Genomic DNA, 20,773 nt, shown 5'->3' on the forward strand with positions numbered 1-20,773 from the left:
AAGTGTGGCTGATTACATATTCTGCTCGATTCACACTTGAACAGCTTGCGACGGACAGTATTGCTGTTTTCCCCCACCTTTGGGAACCAGGCATACATTTGAGGTAGATAAAAGACTATTTACCAACACAATAACACTATTTAAACTCTTGGGACCAGATGTACGAATGTAAGAAGACAAAAATAACAGTGCAAAATATGCTGCAATGCAGTCCCAGTATTCGTTTTGGAGAGGAAAAAACTTAATTTATTAAGACTGATACCACTTTAGCACTGATCTCTCCTTTTCTGTTTTGGCTCAAGCTTGTTTACAGCTCCATTATGTCACCACACTCATGAAACCTTTAGCCTCATAACTGTCCCTACAATGCCAGCCTTCATGTTGGACAATTTAAAGGACAGGAAACCCGCCACCTGAGGATTTCAGATGTACAGAAAGAAAGCATGTGTGTGTTATAATCTTTTTTTCTTTAGCATATAGTCCATGTTCCTTATCAGCTGTTATACAATGTATGAACATTTTATAGCAGTGCTTTTTGTGACATATAGCTTAAGCCATGCTACAGCTTTCCATGCACCCACAAACACCTGAATTAGGGCTTGACTGACTGACCAGTTCTAAAACAATTTCATACAGTCAATACAGTGCAGTAGCATACGGTACAGCATATAAGCTGATTTAACACAGTAAACTGCAGCTATTTGAATAAGAGATAATTTATAGGCTGTAAAAAATGGATTTTACCAATCGTTCCACTTAATGGTAACTCGTTATACCTGACGGAGCAGTACTGGGCTTAAAAGAAAAAGAAAGACACTTGGTTAAACCTGCCACAAGATAAATATATAGATAAGATATAAGGACATAAATACAAACTTCTGCAAAATTGCAACCATGGTTTTATAATATCAAGATATACAATATTATTAATAAACTGTAGTTTGTAGTTTATATATCTTAATGATAATTTTCCACACAGTGCCTTTAATCCGTTTTCCTGGAAATCTTGTGATTCCTCGTGTTTCTCATTGACACTTTTGCTTTTTTTGCGAACGCTCCGATTAGTTAAGTGGCTTCTTTCATAAATAGCAGAACATGTTTTGTTAAACATGTTCAAACAATTAAGCAGCAACATTTCACAACAGTGTTATTGGTCATAACTGCTGGCATTGTCACAGTAACATCACCCAAACCACCCAAGCCACAGTCAGTGTGATAACATGAAGACAAAACAAAAAAAGTAATCAAAATCATTACATTTATTAATTGACTATCAGAACCACCCTTTCATGAAGCCTTGGAGCAATTGACTGAAGAGTCAAAACACAACTCTTTGCCTTTCATAGTCAAGTGCAGCAATTTCCATAATGACAGACTGTAGCAACTGGATAATGGATGACAAAATATAAGTTTTGAATACAAATAAGGTTTTGTAAAAGGATTTTGCTGGCAGTTTCCAAGCTTTCCACTGTTACATTATCCCTCCAAAAACCTGCAGCCTGGACATTTTCCAGTACTGCTTATCCCATAAAAACCACCTAATGAAGCCCCAGTGACTTTCACTAAATCACCCACTGAGCACCTTACAACTTCTGAGTTTGTCATTTTGACGATCACAGCAATCACGGTCTCATTTTTTCTGCTTACCACTGTGGATGCTCGCATACATCTTTTTTTCCCCCCTCAATCTTCCCACTCCGGGCGCATGAATATACATGAGATAAACTTTATCTCCCGAGGCAAGATGTAATGAATACAAGTGCTAAACCTTGAACTTGTGCTTGCAGGAGATTGTCTTCATTCAGCAACAAAGGCCCCTTTTTAATTGTGTGATTTCATGACTCTTATCTGGGCGGGAGCTTGTGTCTGTTGCATGTCCTCTGCTTTTTTGTGTGTAACGAGGTAATGAGATTGCGAAACAGAGGATAATTATATAAAGAGATTACAGTGAAAAGATGGCACAATGGAGAGAAGATGGTGCACTCAAAACAGTGTAATTGTTTCGTACTTGGCCACTCCTCATGCAGAACAATGGCATAAGACATTTTCTTGAGCTATTGTATTAAGAATTTGCGAGACTCACAATCTACAGTGTCTTTGTTATGGCAATTTGATTGAACATTAAAAAAATACACCACAGCACAACTTCCCAGTCTTGTTCAAATGACCAGTATGGCTAAAGTTTTTTGTTCCAACCAAGCAGGAGCACACATGTTTAGTTGTTTGAAGGCTGAGACCACTTCAGTCAAGTAAAATCAGATTCTTGCTTTGTTAGAATGAAAACCTGTATCCACTTTGCCCTGCAGTAAATAAACTACTTGTAAGTAGGAAAATAGGGCAGGACAACAATACAATGTTTAGTGTTATTACAATAAATTATATCACAATATACAATATACTTGGCAGGGTATTTTGTAGATGTCTGCAATACTTCTAGAACACTGACAAGCTGTATTTGATGACAAGTAATTAAATGAATGTGTTTGTGAGATTCTGCTGTTTCTTTCTTTTCTGTGACTCACACAGAGTTAGTTGAGTGTAAAAGTTTAAATAGTGAAAGGGAAAAGAACATCACTCTCCAATGTAAGTAATGCCTTTCAGCAGTAATTATTGTTTCAGCTTCAAAAGACTCGCATTTAAAGAAACATTTGAAGGTAAGCAAACTACCATTGAATCCATGTAGATGAGCTGGCTCTGCTGTATGGTTAGCTGACTGCTGGACTTGTTGTCTAAACCTTTCTTTCTGTTGCTAAATAAGTGTGTAGCTTTGTGTGTGTGTAATATTTTGGGACTATTAATAGTTTTGATTGCAATCATTTGTAAGCTGAATCTTATATATCCTAACAGACAAATACTCCATTTTGACTTTGACGGGCTGATCAGTGTATATACACTTATAAATAAATTTTGTTTTTGTTTGTTTGTAAGTACTTCAGTGCTCCATTGGTATTTTCTGTGAAAACAGCATATGTCATAAAATTATCTGAAGAATTTATCCTCGATACTTCTATAATTGTGATGCAGTCCTTATCATTATTAATGGGGTAATTCGGGGGAAGTGCATACTGGGATGGTGCGTGTCTTTTTAATTATAATATTTTTAAAAAGTTTGTGTTTATGGTCTTAATGATCAAAATACACATGCAGTGCAAGATAATGCAGGCAGGTACATTCTTTTTAGCAATATCTTCCCTTCTTTTAAGCAAGACTGTTAGAGATAAAATAGAGATAAAATATCTCTCATTATCTTTAAATTGAACAAAATTTGACATGAGGTGAAGGCAGTATGCATGTGCCAGAGAGCTTTTTATACCACTCCAGCTAGGATAGTTAGCTTCGGTACAGCCACACTATCTCTGCCATAAAGGCGTCCTTCACAACAAGTCCTTGGCCGAGTGTCCACATTAGGACACAGCCTTGTTAAAACATATCAGTGTTCATTTTATTGCTGCCCCCTTAAAGCATAATGAATGTTGGCATGCATGATCTACTATAAAAGCAAAACAAGAATTTTACACAGTAGTGTTAAATGTGTTAGGCTTGGTTTTGTTCACATGGATTAATGCTAATATTAGACTATATTATAATGTCAGTGATGTATCCCCATACATCTTTTAAAGCCAAGTGTACCATACTTCATACATACAAGTTTTAATTAATTGTCTAATTGTCTAATTATTAAATCAAATCAGAATCAATCAATTGATTGCATAAAATTTGCATAGCTACAAGAATTCTAGTAAAATCAATAAATTTCTTTAACAAATACATTCCAGATGTATCAAATCTGAAATAAGTTAAATATATAAAGTGTTACTATTTTATTTGTTTAAATAATCAGGTCAGAAAGTCAAATAAACACTACATAGCATTACAGGGTTATAGGGCGCCCCTCCTTCATGTTTCTAGTGTTTTTTTCCTGAAGTCGACTTGTGTTTTTTTGGGTTAATGTACAAAAAACATTGTATTTGAAAGTAGTGTGGGTGGGCAGGGCATAAATGGGCTGTGTCAAGGTGCTGTAATCTCAATAGACTAGTATATAGTTAGTGGGTGAAACTTGCCAATGACTAAAATGAAAGAAAATATAAAAATAAAAGGGGAAAAAAGAAGAGAATGCTACACCCCCAGTTATACCCCAGTCAGCACAGGTGCATTAAAATCTGGGCACAACATCTACTTTTGCCTGAACCCTCAATGTAAGATTTTTCTACTCACTGTATTGCAACACTGCCTTTTTGAGAAGCTTGGATCGCAGTTTGAGAGCTTTAGACCTCACACCAGGGTGAATAAGGTACAGCATAGCAGAGGGCGTTTAGCGCCCTTCATTTGGAGTGTTTGTAATGCCGCTGGCTTGTTCTGCTGTGTCGCACTTCCAGGTGAAACGAAGCAGTGTGCCGTTCAAATGTCATCTGTCATGAACTGGTGCATTCAGGAGGTCAGGCTCCAATTAGCTGAATCTAGAATATGCTGCAGGTTCATATGCTGGTCCCCTTCCCTCTAAACCCAAGCCTGACTGAGGAAATGTAATGAAGGCTCTCAGGCTATGGGAGGCCCTCACTCTGCTGCTCAGCACCTGTAGGATTAGTTATTTAGTTATGCAGCCTCTACCAGAGGAGGGTCAGGCAAACAAACACACCATTAGCATAGCTCCACTTATTAGCATGTGCAGACCCCACTGTGTGCTGCTATCAGCCAGACATGCTGGCAGAAGCCATATTAATGAATGTAATTAGAAGGCATGTGCTGCAGTTTAGGCCATTTGAAATGAGGCTTGTGTGTGGCATCATCCAAGTGTCATGTTGGAGTATATTTGTGCAGTGATGAATCAGCAATGATTTCTTTTTTTATTATTATTCTAAATGGTAATAGTTCCCACAGGCTGTTGGAGATCTAGGTAATTCCTTAATAATGGATACTACAACTAACCGCACCAAGCCCTATCTCTCCCTCAAAGTCCTCCCCAATCCATAGGGGAAAGCCTTAAAATGAGGGAGAGATCCAGGAACCTCACCTTCGCCCATCTCCTGCGGCCTCGGGTGGAGGAGGGCTCCTTCTTCCATACATACCTAAAAGGGGGCCCAGAAGGGGGGTTCATCTAAGGGCACATCTGGCCCAGGGATTACCCGCTGTGTGGGTAGGAAGGCAGGAAGCAGAGGCAGAGGTACTCGCAGGTAGTTTTGTTTACAGATATGTGAAACTAAGGCAAGACGGGATACAAAGAAACAAGAACAAGGGGACTTCTAAACACTAACCAGACAAACCCAAGAACATAAACCTAATAAGCCATGGACCAGACTAAGACAAGAAAAACATAAGGACATAAACAAACAAAGTGACAACTGGACTAACTAGGGAGAACTCAAGGACAAACCAAGCGAGGTAACAAAGAGACACTGAATAGACAAACAGACAAATTGAGCAAGGTAACAAGGAGACACTGACTAGAAAGACAGACATAAACTGAGTGCAGTAACAAGGAGACACTGACTAGATACACAGACAAACTGAGCAAGGTAACCACTGAAACAACCAGACAATGACAAGATACACTTAGGAACATGAATTAAGCAAGGTAACCACTGGACACTGAATTGACTGACAAGAACACATCAAGGCCAGGGACCACAGACACATACACCATGTGCAAGGACAGACAAACGCAAGCATGAAACAGGGGTATATATACACAAGAAAGGATGAGGAACACCTGGAGGGAACGAGAGGGCGTGGTAAGGAACGGGGTACAGGTGTGAAAACTTGGGCACAGGAGGTGACCAGAACTGACGAGATACAAAACAAAGCCATGTGCTAGAAAGCACATGGCAGGGCAAAACAAGGTTAGGCTAGAACAACTGAAACAGGTCATAACTAGAAAAACTAGCACAGGCGTGACAAGTGACTTTAGAGTTGGATGATAAAAAGGAGACAACCGTGTTAATGGAATATTTAATAAGGTTACTGAGTTGAGGAACCCTTGCATGGCTTTCATGAGTGTTACTAAGTTTGAAATTGGAGGACAAAGATGCTCTTCAAAAAAACGGATAACTTCATTTACATTTTTACAGTTTGTTATTGTGTTATTTTTCAGTTAAAGTGTTATCTGTCAATTCTGAAAAGACTAAGAGATCACATAAGTGAGTAGGCAGAAATATACCCAAAGTGATGATGACGAATCAAGGGCAGAAGGTAAACAAAAAAGTATGAGGGTAAGTAAACATATCAAGCAGGAGCACTAGAATATATATTAACATAGATAGGGATGGAGTGAGGGACAGATCAAGAGGTACATAATGGTGGGAATAAGGTATATGGACAGAGCTGGGTCTAGTAGGCTTCATAAAAATTCAGTTGAGCGCAAGTACTGTTACTTCAGAGAGTACTTCAGACTTCTGACTAAGTAATTACCCAAATGACTGCTTCAGTAAGAGTGGGAAAAGTACTTGAGGCATCATTTACTCATCCATGTGAATTTTATAGTGCAGAAAAGGACTGTGGCAAGGGTGGAACATGGTCAGCTATGGTGTTTAGGTAAAGAATATAATGTGCAAGCAAGTTGAAAATTCTCTACACATTACACCACCACCAGACACTTTTACTAACACAAATCCTTTTTACCTTCTTTTTGCCATCTATATGACATGGCATAAATTAAGACAATAATGGGAGGTAATATAACTTACTCATACAGATGCAACACATACAGGAAAAAGTTACAACACCCCCACTTTTATTACTACTTTGAATGCCTAAAATTAGAATCGAGTGCATCTCATTTGCTGCAGATGATTAGAACATGGATAGAGGCGATTGTGGAGGAGCCTGACTTATTTAAACCTTTTTAAACATTTAGTTTGGTTGGTTGATTGGTAAAGTGAGTGTTATTACCAAAGAGCATCTGATGCCTTCTGAAGGTTGTTGATGCATATCTAAAGTTGATGAGTCCAAAGTTGAATTATTTGGACACAGTAACAGAGGACATGTTTGGCTTAATCCAGACACTGCATTTGAGCACAAGAACCTGTATCAACTGTGAGGCATGGAGGTGGAAATGTTATAGTTCTGTCTTTTTCTGCAGTAGGGCCTGGGATCTCCAACACAGAATCAACTAGGAATTCTTTATCATCTTGCTAAAAAAATCTAAGCTGAAACGTCACACAGGTGAAAGAATTTTGCATAGAGAAGTAAATCAAACTTTAGCTCTTGTAGTCTGGTAGATCATTGTAGGAAACTAAAGGTATTTCAGCCAGGGGAATTGCAAGCTATTAGGTCAAAGGGTGTCCTAACTTTTTCCTCACAAGAAAATTGCATTTCTATATCTTATATTTTATAAAAGACAGTTCTTCTTTAGATATTTTACCTCCATTAATTGTAAATTGTAAAAGAGTACATTTCCATATATTTACCCCTCTGGAGTCTACAAACATTCTGGTGCGTCAATTCTGCTGTTTCTCTATATTCTTATTAATATTATGTATTTATTAATATTAATTATATAAATATGGATAATATATAAGGATGTTTATTCACAGTAATACAACTCAGAAATGCAGTCTGTAGTCTGTAGGTTTCGATTGCATCTTATTGCCAGATCATATGTGATTCACATCCATATTATTTTGTGAAACTGACCAATTGACACTCAAAAACTCATCTCCTGCCTCTCACTGTGTCTCATTGGTGGATTTGTGTGTCCATCATTTGCCTCTCATTTGTAATTAGTGGATTCGTGCATTCATCAATGGGTTTGTGGGAAACTGACCAAAGCACCAAAACAATTCGTCACTATGACTAAAGTTGCGTTTACACAAGGAAATGTTACAAATTTCTAAAATCTGACTCCAATTTTTCCAGGTTCCTTTAAAGGCAAATTTAGGGTTAAGGGTTTGTCCAAATATTTAAATTCAGGTGTTTTAAATAAATTCCATGGCCACAGGTGTATAAAACCAAGCACCTAGGTATGCATACTACTGCTACAAGTGTGGTACCGTGATGGGATGCCACCTGTGCAAGTCCGGTCATGAAATTTCCTCGCTACTAAATATTCCACAGTCAACTGTCCGTTGTATTATAACTAATATTGCTACATACCTCCAAACTTCATGTGGCCTTCAGATTAGCTCAAGAACAGTGCGTAGAGAGCTTAATGGAATGCAAAGCGTCGGATGCAATGGTGTAAAGCACCACAGTGGAGACGTGTTCTCTGGACTGACAAATCTCTGGCATTTTGATGGACGAGTTTGGGTGTGCCGATTGCCAGGAGAATGTTACTTGTCAAACTGCATTGTGCCAAATGTAAAGTTGGATGGAGGGGGATTATGTTGTGGGGTTGTTTTTCAGGAGTTGGGTTTAGTTCCAGTGAAAGGAACTCTAAATGCTTCAGCATACCAAGAGGTTTTGGTCAATATCATGCTCCCAACTTTGTAGGAACATTTTGGAGACGACCCCTTTCTGTTCCAACATGACTGCGCACCAGTGCACAAAGCAAGGTCCATAAAGACATGGATGAGACAGTTTGGTGTAGAAGAACTTGACTGGCCTGCACAGAGTCCTGACCTCAACCGGATAGAACACCTTTGAAATGAATTTGTGAGTCCAACATCAGTATCTGACAAATGCGCTTCTGGAAGAATGGTAAAAAATTCCCATAAACACCAAACTCTATAATAAACCTAAACCTTGAGGAAAGCTTACCCAGAAGAGTTGAAGATGTTATAGCTGCAAAGGACCTGACATCATAATAAACCCTAAGGATTAAGAATGGGATGTCACTCAAGTTCATATGCGTGCGAAGGCAGGCGAGCGAATACTTTTGGCAATGTAGTGTATATTAAAAATATGCAGAACAATTTCTGTGGGGGGGAAGTGTATATCCCAGTACATTCATATTCTAGTAACATTGAATCCAACCTGAATGCACATTAAATAAAATTCATTTAGTGCTGTATGTGATCAGTTATTTAACTACATTTGAATACTATAACAAAATTGAAGTAAAAACACAACTTTGAATGGTTTTATTTTATTTAAGCTTTTAATGCCTTTGCCCTGTCAGAGATGCTCTTCTGAATACACTGTTGCAAAGAGATGGGAGTTGTGTGCTGTAAATCTTTTGAAAAACATGATTGTTTTTTTTTCATCCATCTGATAATGAGGAGGAGACCTTATAATGTGGCTACTGAGTGTCATTCCTCAATAGGGCCATAGAAATGACATGGTTACAGTGGTTATCCTGTGTACAAAAAACATCATTTTCTCAGTTTAATATGACTTCCAGCAGCAAATTAACTTCTTGAATAAGTCTTCCCTCAGTGAGTGGAGTCAGCACCTTGGTAACTTTCTAACTATCATGGCCACATCAGGGTTCATGTTGTCTGAATGTTATTATTCCCCTTCACCGTAGACAATCAAGATTCATCCAAACATTAAATAAATAATTTACTAAATATATTTGGAGTAAAACTGTCACCCCTGAGCATTTTGTCTTATCTTGTAAACTCATACAGTAGTATGGATAATGTTGCCATGCTCATGCAGATTCTGTGCTGAACAAAGCCCTCATTCATATCGGGTTGTTTTTCCATGCTGAAGCTCAGTAACTAAGCATCACATTTAACACAAGCATAGAAACAGTGTAACTCACATAATGGCTTTACTGTCACATAATCTTTTAATGTCTGTGTATGGCCCTAAATGACATCCGTTGCCATATCGTTTGCTGTTTATAATTGAGAATGTTACTTGTCAAACTGCATTGTGCCAAATGTAAAGTTGGATGGAGGGGGATTATGTTGTGGGGTTGTTTTTCAGGAGTTGGGTTTAGTTCCAGTGAAAGGAACTCTAAATGCTTCAGCATACCAAGAGGTTTTGGTCAATATCATGCTCCCAACTTTGTAGGAACATTTTGGAGACGACCCCTTTCTGTTCCAACATGACTGCGCACCAGTGCACAAAGCAAGGTCCATAAAGACATGGATGAGACAGTTTGGTGTAGAAGAACTTGACTGGCCTGCACAGAGTCCTGACCTCAACCGGATAGAACACCTTTGAAATGAATTTGTGAGTCCAACATCAGTATCTGACAAATGCGCTTCTGGAAGAATGGTAAAAAATTCCCATAAACACCAAACTCTATAATAAACCTAAACCTTGAGGAAAGCTTACCCAGAAGAGTTGAAGATGTTATAGCTGCAAAGGACCTGACATCATAATAAACCCTAAGGATTAAGAATGGGATGTCACTCAAGTTCATATGCGTGCGAAGGCAGGCGAGCGAATACTTTTGGCAATGTAGTGTATATTAAAAATATGCAGAACAATTTCTGTGGGGGGGAAGTGTATATCCCAGTACATTCATATTCTAGTAACATTGAATCCAACCTGAATGCACATTAAATAAAATTCATTTAGTGCTGTATGTGATCAGTTATTTAACTACATTTGAATACTATAACAAAATTGAAGTAAAAACACAACTTTGAATGGTTTTATTTTATTTAAGCTTTTAATGCCTTTGCCCTGTCAGAGATGCTCTTCTGAATACACTGTTGCAAAGAGATGGGAGTTGTGTGCTGTAAATCTTTTGAAAAACATGATTGTTTTTTTTTCATCCATCTGATAATGAGGAGGAGACCTTATAATGTGGCTACTGAGTGTCATTCCTCAATAGGGCCATAGAAATGACATGGTTACAGTGGTTATCCTGTGTACAAAAAACATCATTTTCTCAGTTTAATATGACTTCCAGCAGCAAATTAACTTCTTGAATAAGTCTTCCCTCAGTGAGTGGAGTCAGCACCTTGGTAACTTTCTAACTATCATGGCCACATCAGGGTTCATGTTGTCTGAATGTTATTATTCCCCTTCACCGTAGACAATCAAGATTCATCCAAACATTAAATAAATAATTTACTAAATATATTTGGAGTAAAACTGTCACCCCTGAGCATTTTGTCTTATCTTGTAAACTCATACAGTAGTATGGATAATGTTGCCATGCTCATGCAGATTCTGTGCTGAACAAAGCCCTCATTCATATCGGGTTGTTTTTCCATGCTGAAGCTCAGTAACTAAGCATCACATTTAACACAAGCATAGAAACAGTGTAACTCACATAATGGCTTTACTGTCACATAATCTTTTAATGTCTGTGTATGGCCCTAAATGACATCCGTTGCCATATCGTTTGCTGTTTATAATTGGTTGGAGTGATGTAGCGGTTTGTCTTTGATCACTTTGATGATCTAACACGCTTGCAAGTTTGGAATGCGTTGCAGATAAATCGTCTTGATGGCTTCTTATACTTTAATTCAAGAATGGCTCCGTCAAACGGAAGTGCTCATCTATGCTTCCTTCTTGTCCTCTCATTACACATGCAAAAAGGGTTTAATAATTGATCCTTTAAACGCTCTTATCTTGTGGTGGGACACTCGCTGATGTAATTGGTAAACACTCAAAAGTGCGCTGTATATGTAAATGAAGTGAATTGCTCTCAACCACAAGTACAACGGATGTAGTAATATCTACTAGAGCTTTCAAGTGTAATGTCTAGTTTTGCCACTTGGGTTATTCATGGACCTTTTTTGTATCTGCTGTAATATTGTCAGTCCTTGTAAGAGTAAATTTAATTCGAGGGTATTTCTATGAAGATACCATAGAACAGTGTAAGGCATGTTTGTATAGAAAGATTTGGCCAAACTGTTCCTGACTGATACATAAAAAAGCTTCTGCTCATGTAAGTTCTTTGAAACATAGGTTACTAGACGGTATAACCTCAGCCTTCACATAATGTAGAAATTTGTGAAATTTGTTGTTCTTAAAATAGAATTTTCTTCACACATCACCATATAGAGCCATTCACTGAAAGACTTCAGAAAACCCTACATGTTCTTCTATTGCATTTCTATGAAGAACCTTTAATTTAACAGTGTAGATCCATATTTATTGTTTTCTTGCTCTAACACACACTTCAAATCAGAAAAGACTAGCTGATTAGTTGGATCGGATGGCTAAGTGCAGGAAACCACCAAAATATAAGCAAGGTACCTGGACCTAGGAACAGCTGCTCTACTTACATACTCTCATGTCTTTTCTGGACAGTTTTCTAATTGATTGTGCTGACCCTTGGACCTTGTGTTCCTCGAGCTGGAAGGTGTTAAAATGGCCTCCGTGTAGCACTAAATTGCAGGGAATCTCAGTTTGTAAAGCAGTAGTCATAGTTAATGTTCTCTCTTGCACAACACTGGGTACATAATAGCTACACAACTCTGTATTAATACATTCTGCTTGAGTGGAAACTGTTTTTGAATGACAGTGGGACAATTCGCTCACCTCAGCGACCTCCGCCGCCCACTTCTACCACCACAGAGTTAACAAGGAGGAAGCTTGCCCTTTACCTCTTGTTCAGAAAGGACAGGCGCAGTATGCCACCTGGTTGCCAACAGCACCGATTGCAAACAGTTTGAAAAGGTCAGCGCCTAATCTGTGGGCACAACCTTTATAGCAGCAAAAAAGAGCTCTTTAGCTTGAAAGAGGTCGGCAGGGTTCGCAGAGAAGCAGTGCTGTCTTGTTTTTGTTGCACAGTAAGTGCCGACACAGTGGGGGGTTGACTCTTGAGTGGGTACAGAGCTGGCTTTGGCCACTTGTTGCGCTGGATCACTGGGCCTCAATGCGACAGCTCACTGTTATGTACTAGTTGTTAACAATGGGAAGTTGGGAGTAAAAGCCGAAAGCTAGCCGGATTAGGAGCTAAGCTTACAGTTTTATCCTTTAAAGGAAGGCCGCAGCAGTTCAGATGCCGTTTCCTAGCTCTAGACAATGGCAATGGGAGGTTTGCCAACAAATTGACAAAGCACATCAAAACAGTGATGCCAGTTTGAAAGTGCTATGATGATACTTGTGATGGGCTCAGAAAAAGCAAATTAAAAAGTTTTTACAGTCAGGAGCACTACAACTACCTTGACAGCTGGTCAGGCAGGAGGTGCTAAGTCAAGTTCAAGTACAATCGAAACCTCTCAAATGCATAAGGCCGTAAGTCTTTCCTTGCCTTTTATTTTGAGCAGACAGTAGTGCAAATTACAGTTTATTAAACAGTGAACATACACTCTCACATAGGTCATATTTTTATGCAGGGCATAATCCCTAGCAAATACAGTAGCTGCACACTTAATTAAAATACAGATAAAATATAATATTGAACAATGTTTGCAAGGTTGGTAGCAGTAGTTTAAAGAGCTAGGTGGACTAATTGTCTGAAGACAATAATATGTAACTAATGAGCATTGCAAGTTTTTTTGTTGTTTTTTTAAATATTTCTAAGGATGTGGGTTCAGCATTCCTTAATCAATTTGTAATCTTGCATGTATGAGTGAGTTGAGTCCCTGAGGAAAGCGTGGAAAAAGCTGTAACCTTTCAGTCAATATTTATGGCACTTTTCTCTGTTTGTGTAAGTGTGTGCATGTGTGGAAAATTGAAAGTGAATAAAACAGCAGGTTTGGTAAGATTGACAGATTTTGTTAGACTCAGGTCAGGTTTGGGGTAGAGCCCAATTTCCAATTTCTCGAGAATGACTAAAGTGCTTTATTTGCATAATGCTAGTTTGGCATTATTAACTTATTACTAGGTCACGGCATTATTGGCCGCAAGTACATTTTAAGGAAAATATTTCTTTAACCATTATTAAGTAAGAGTTGACTCAGAGGCTACCTCAATACACAAAGATTTCTAAGCCAACAATGCCTTTAGGTAGTTCAGTTCCCATGGCAATCACTTAAAGTGGATTTTCTAATGTGCGTTCAGTATGCGTTGTGTGCAGTGACATACGCCTATTCATACAAAGAAATTAAGTTATGGCAAACCCATGCCAAGTCACTATCAGCCAGCTCTTCTCTGGAGCGCATTAGATAACTTATGTTCCTATTTTGTGCTTGGATGCCGGCGCACAGTTTCTTTCATTACATGCCAAAAAAAACAAAGCCTGGGGTTTCTTGAGAGTTCTCAATTGAATGTACATTCATGGTATGAATATGAGCAGAGACAGTATCCCTCCCTGCTAGTACACAGCGTCTGTGATTTACCAAAAAAATCTTACCACTGACTGCAAATCAACATACGTTGCCAGTGGTCTTCTGTTTGTAAATTTAATACAGGGATTTGCGACATTGTTTGCTTTGCAAGGATTTTGACGTGTTCTAGGGGTTTTTGTCTTCAAATTAATTTCCATTCAAGGGGATTGATTTAGGTATTGCTAATAACAAGTGTGATGCATTATTCAAAACCTGGATTAAATGTCCTGTTGAATGTGAACTGAATATTACCAGTTGAATGTCTTGTGTTTTCGAACAAATTTAGCAGTGATCCTGATCAAAGGACGTATAATGTAGATTAGATTTTGCAAGTGAACATGTCGTAAAAGAAAAATAATTCAGTCTACATAAAAGCCTCAGGCCTGTTGTTTTATGTAAGCTGCAATATCTCTATCATCTCTCATTCCCACATCAGAAGAATCTCAAGGGCTGAACTTTCCTAAGCCCTAAAGATATTGTATTTTCAGTATGTTATATTAATCACACACAGCATCAAACAACCCACAACTTCGAGTTTAAAGCCCAATCCTAGAACACTGGAACAGTGCTTTCCCTATTCTAGAGTACTAATTTAAACAGCATATTGGCAGTTAGCTGAGGGAGTTGACGGTTGGGGAATTTAGGGAGCCTTTGAATGTTATGAAAACCCCTGCCTTGTGCTACCACTCGCTAGCTACTTTATAAGGTCCATTTACCTTATACAGCCTTTAACGTACATATAGTTGCAGCACAATTTATCATGTCATGCCTAATGTTTCAGCCACACTGTACCCCATCTATAAGTGATCTGTTTCTACAGGACCACTGTTGACCAGTTTTTGGTAGTAAAACATTATCAACATAACAGTAAAGCTAACATAATAGTGTAAAGTTAGTTGAGTTGCTGATACAAGTGCAACAACTGCTTTACTGTAGTCAAATTGTAATACCCTGGTACTTAGGCATGGTGGCTTATATACCAGTTAGCCAAAACATAATAGCCACCTGCCTAAAATGCTGTTGGTCTTCTGTGTGCCACCAAAATAGCTCTGACCTCTCAAGTCATGGATTTTGCAAGACCACTGTAGGTGCCCTGTGGTATCTGGATTGGACTTGTTGTTCCAGCACATCCCACAGGTGCTTGTTTAGATCGAGATTCATAGATAGGCCCTCTTCTGACCACTATTGGTAGGTACTCTCCACAGCCACAGACATTATAAGTAGAGACTGGACAATGTTTGGAAAATAATTCGAATAGCTTGTATCACTAAATTCTACTCAAAGTCACACAGTTCAATACCAAGAGTAGGTTTGGGGCAGCCATGCCCTGAAGGTTAGAGAAGCAGCCTTGGAACTATAAAGTCGCTGGGTTGATCCCCTGGTCTGATGGGACACAACTGAAGCGCCCTTGTTGCTTCTACAGCGTCCTCTTCTGCATTTGCATCTTCTTCTGCTGCTTCTTGTGCTGCTTCTTCTTCTTGGTAAAAACGTGAAGCTTGTGATGCCTCGCTCTGGACTCTTAGAGTAGACTCTAACTTTCAGCTCTTGTGTTGAAGGGAGGCAGAGCTGCAGCTGGAACAGGTTAGAGGCAGACAGTAAATTTGTGTAAATTTGGTAAACAAGTGTTCATGCTTGTCCTGTTAAGAGTAGATATGTAGTACAATAATCAACATCATTCACTTCCTGTCAATGATAATCATTGCTGGACTTTGGCATGCAACAATTTGGGCACCACTGGTCAAAATGTCTGTTACCGTATCTGTATTTCTATAGTTTTACCCCTCTAGCCTACACTTGACATTAGGCTCAGGTGTGACTGCTCCAGAGCATCCCATTTGGTTAGTAATTTTATGGAGATTATAGACACTGTCTTTGCACAATTGAAGAATTCAATTTCCAAAGGAAAAAACTCGTAAGAGGAAGAAATGTAACTGTATGTAAATTGGGTTACCTTCATTGCATACCCTGATACATTTTGGACTAGATTTAATTTAATTTCAGGTTGGCTTTATTGGCATGACCAATAACCAATCATTTCAGTAATGTTGCTAAAGTATACAAACGTTAAATCATATCATATTTCACAAACCAATATCACTGATATAATAATGGACTCTATTATTAGTTTGTTTTAATTGAAAAATGTTGCACTTTTTGCATTTTATTTTTATTAGGATCATTATTTTTTATATGCACATGATGAATTGTGGTCGAAAAAAGTTCTTGTGTCCATGTGCAAGCAGATCACTGTGCTAGAGAATTGTATACACATATTTTGCATCAACAGATGAACTACAGTCTCCCACTTTGCTCCAGCAAGGTGGGATATCTAATACAGTGTCCGCTGTGTATAAAAGAAATGAGCTCTATTACAGAGTGCATTTCTTGTTGAGGTGGAGTGGGTGTGTGAGGATGTAAAGAAGTGGTGTTGGTGTGTTGGAGGTTGTGGGGACTTAGGCCTGGCTCAGAGGACCTCATTACTCTCCCGTACTTAAGCATGTGCTGGTGTGGAGCAATCATTAGAGCGGTGTGAGCGTACTGAGAGAAAGCAGCAGAATTCACTCTTATCTAGGCAAACCCAGCACATCACGGCCCTGGCAAGAAGGACCCGGTTGAAGAGACCAAGGCAGAGGGTGTGTGTCTGTGTGTGTGTGTTGCGTGGCAGACAAGTGTTTAAGCAGGGATTACTAGGACTGAGGAAGCTAGCGTCCAGAATAACAAAAGCTCAAGTGTATCTCCTCTTCCAGTACCTGGGGAAACAAATCGGCCTCTGAGTTTGCATGGACCATAACATCAGTCTTAAGCAAAAGAATGGACTGCAGAAAACATTTTTCTGGGAAACAAAAGATTCTGGCAGAATTCTGGCCTGGCAAGCTCTTTGCCTGAGCAAAACAATGCATGAATCACTCGGAATTCTGCAGCCATACTCAACGCCTGCCCTTCAACTGCAGTATCTTAAAACTAATGTGTTAACCTTTAGAAGAATAGTAATTAAGTAACTGCATAATTACATGCTTATGGAAGCAAATGCAGTATGTAAGTAATTACATATGAGTTCATATCGTAAGATTCTAGTTTCATATAGATTCTAATTTCATTACAAAGTTATTAGAAAGAAAAAAGTTTATCATTCCAACTTGAAAGTTGGCCTGGAAAAGGTTTTAGGTTAATGGATTGTTCATGATATGGGGTTGCTAGACAGTTTCTATGCTGTTTCAAGCAGTAGCTATCCTATTTCAATTTGTTTGCTAAGGCATCCTTGGTATTTGTTAATTCGGTTGCTAGGTGAGGACCACGCTGTTGCTAGTTGCTTTGCTGTTTACTTGCTATGATGTTCCAACTGGTTGCCAATTGGTTGCTAGAGTGTAGTAGGAAAGATGCAGTGAAGTTGTTTAGAGGTTGCTATGCGGTTCCAAGTGGTTGCTATTACAACACTAAGTAGTTGCAATGGTTTCTTAGGTGAATAATTGAAAATAAACAGATACATATTAATCCAAAGAATGAAGCACAATGCCTTAATAAGACAAGAATATGCAATCGTGTTATACAGTCGGTGCAAAAGTTTGGGCGAGTAAGATTGTATGTATAATGAATGCATTGTGATATGCCAATGCACACACACAGCTTGTCTAGTCCCTACAGTGAACTACTGCCAGTAGAATATGACTCTTTGGAGCAGCTAAACATTAACCTTTTGGCACCATGCCTAATGTCAGGTGTGGGCTAGAGGGATATAAAGACCCCCAGCATTGGAGCTGAGCTGTGGAGCAGTGAAAGTGTGTTCTCTGGAACGTTGGTGCTCCGTCCAGTACTTTTGGAATGAGCTGGGAAGTTGCAGATGAGTTGGGGTGGTGATCATCCGACATCCTGACCTCACTACTGCTCTTGCTGAATGCAAGCAAATCCTCACAGCAATGCTCCTCCAGAATGTAGTAGAAAGCCTTCTTCCCTGAGACAGTTATTCCAACTCTTTTTTAATACCCTTTACGATTTCCGAAGAAACTATAAATGAGCAGGTGTCCCAATACATTTGCCTATATAATGTAATATATAGTGTAATATATAATGTAATATCAAATAGAAGTGGTCTAGAGTTACATAAAATCTTTTTACATTTACTTACACTTCCATCTTCTTCCTTCTGTAAAGTTACTTTTCTGTAAAGTTACGTATCTTTTGGAGATACGAAGACTTGATCCGAAAGCGATGATATACAACTCATTTATAATGTACGTTTTGGAACTACACTGTTAAAAGTATAAGATCCTTGAAGAACAAAACTGTTGAGGAACCTCTTAAGATGCTTAGAGGAACCTTTAAGGAAACCGCCAACGGTTTAAATGAAAGAACCTCCATAAGTTCTTCAAAGAACTTACACTTTTACCAGTGTACAACTGTTACATTCTGACTCTACAGGTCTTAGGATGGGTCCAACATTTGAATACTGGAGCAGCACTGTCAAGTTCTGGTTACTTTTGCTTTCCCTAAGATTTATATTATCCATATGTGATTAGGCAGAGCTTAAGTTCAAGAAATGTATTGATGGATTTACAGATGGAATTTAACAACTGCCCAGTGACTTCCATGCTAAATGTTGTTTTTGGGTTTTTTCATTTACAAGCTCTCATTTCTTTTCTAAGTATGAAGGAACACATCTAAACAGATGCAGAGTGATTAGCTTGAAAAACGCTGGAGTGTTGCTTTAATTCCTCTGGTCCACCGAGCACTCTGGAGACTCTGTTAACTATCCTAGCTGATTAATTACTTGTGGTGTTTTTGTTGTTGTTTTTTTTTCCTTAAAAATGTACTGGGGAAGGCTGTTACGGGCCAAATGAATTGAGTTTGTTTCATAAAATGAGATGGGAGTCGCGCTCTCAGCCAGGATGCCGCGTGTGAAATAATCAAGCCGTCTGGCAGCCGGGGCCATTGATTCCCTGCCAGTAACTCTGCTTGCGTGTCATTGTTATCCCTCCGCATCACACAAAAGAAAGCGTATTCATGTCCTTGGGTGAAAGGATATGAATCCACTTGGGGAGAAAAACACACACGGCCTGCATCTGCTACTGAGATCAATATATTCTGTTATAGACTGGTTAAGGACTAGCATGTGCTAATGCATGATCTGAAATGCTTCCATACACATTCACTGTGTGTGTATATGTATGTGTGTGTGTGTGTGTGTGTGTTTACAGGTTTCCACCAGTCAGTGAAAATGCTCCTGTAGGCAGGGTGGTGGGGATCATCCTTGCTGCTGCCATAAATCAGAGCATTGTCTACTCCATTGTTGAGGGGAATGAAGGGGGTGAGTACCTACTTTACCTGCACACTACAGAATAAGCCTGTATCTGTTATTAAAGAGCTAATGTAGGCCACCACTGAAATGGTCTCAAACAAATAAAGCCTAATTTTAATAATTATCCAGGCTTGATTTGAGGGGGATGTAATTCAATGCACACAGCAAAAAAAGCAAAAAATTACCCTCCCAGTAAAACTATTATATATCACAGAGTTCAGGAAAGTTCATAATTATGAGTAGTATTGTAAATATAGTGAATGCTATGGTCAAATGAAACCAGTATGTACAGTTCATGTAGTGTTTAACGGTGTAGTGTGTGGTTTGGCTGAGTAATATTTGATGGAAAGAAGCTGGTTCTGGCACAGATGCTCTTGTATCTCCTCTTGGATGGGAGGAGGTTAGTCCTTGATAATGCTGCACATGCAGCGCTGGGGTGAACGTCTCCGATGGCAGGGAGCTGGAACTGACGGACCACACTGTAACAGAGTTGGTTAGAAAACTCTCAATGGTGCAGGGGTACACCGTCACGCTGAACCTGTGTTTTATTTTATGTTTGTACAGCTGTTGTATGGTTTTACTAGTCTGAGCACCTTCTTAACTCGTCCTGGAAGTTGCAGGGCTATAGATGTGCTATCAAGACTGGTCAGGCTATCAAGACTGTTACAAATTTTAAAAATATGTTTGATGCAGACCAAACAAGATCATCATAATGGCTACATTTCACACAAAAATACATTGAAATGAATTATAAAAATGTTAAAAAATAAAATAAAGGAGAATTCATGGAAGGTAAACCAAGGGTAAAAATTTGGGAGACCAAATAAAATATACCAGAATTGTATAGAATCACAAAACATTAACAATAAAACATTTGCAAGCCAAATGGAGGTGGTTAGAGGTTAATACATTTAAATGTTAATATCACACCACCAAGCAAAGCTTCTCAGGACGCTACACGAATGTAGAAATATTGTCGTATATATGTATTTTGCATCTGAGATCTCAGTCCAGGAAGAGGTCGAGTCACATGACTGGATGTCCAAGTCAAACTCCGAGACACAAACAGACAGCAGTATGAGTCACCAAAATTGTGCACCAGACAAAAACCCAAAAAACTCTACAGTAGTGGAGTCTTTTGTGAGTATCTCAATTGCTCTCTTTAGTCTGGAGGCTGCTTTCTCTCTACCTTGTGCCTGCAGGAGCCCAGCTTTTAAAGCTGCTGGGAGCGCCTCCCCTACAAGCTGCAGCCAGATTTAACTTTTTAACTTTTTAAGTTCTCCTTTCTCATTTCTCACTGGTTTAATGTCTGTTTTCTGCAGAGTAAGTGCAAGTCAACCCCACTTATCTGATAATATAACACTTTGACTTGCACAATGACTGGCATAACAGAAGGAAAGCTGCGCACAGCTGCTGAGAG

The 20,773-nt window shown here is 38.9% G+C and overlaps 1 protein-coding gene across 2 annotated transcripts in view; it reads left to right on the forward strand.

Annotated features, from left to right (window-relative positions):
• The window catches only part of pcdh15b (protocadherin-related 15b), a 218,693-nt gene that overhangs the window by 166,740 nt on the left and 31,180 nt on the right, over positions 1 to 20,773 (forward strand). For both annotated transcript variants that reach the window (XM_072666593.1, XM_072666592.1), the window contains one exon: positions 19,253 to 19,362. In XM_072666593.1, coding sequence (XP_072522694.1) covers positions 19,253 to 19,362 — 110 coding nt within the window. The remainder of the gene's footprint in view (positions 1 to 19,252; positions 19,363 to 20,773) is intronic.

This window comes from Salminus brasiliensis, chromosome 22 (genome assembly GCF_030463535.1).
Source record: "Salminus brasiliensis chromosome 22, fSalBra1.hap2, whole genome shotgun sequence".
Taxonomy (NCBI): domain Eukaryota; kingdom Metazoa; phylum Chordata; class Actinopteri; order Characiformes; family Bryconidae; genus Salminus; species Salminus brasiliensis.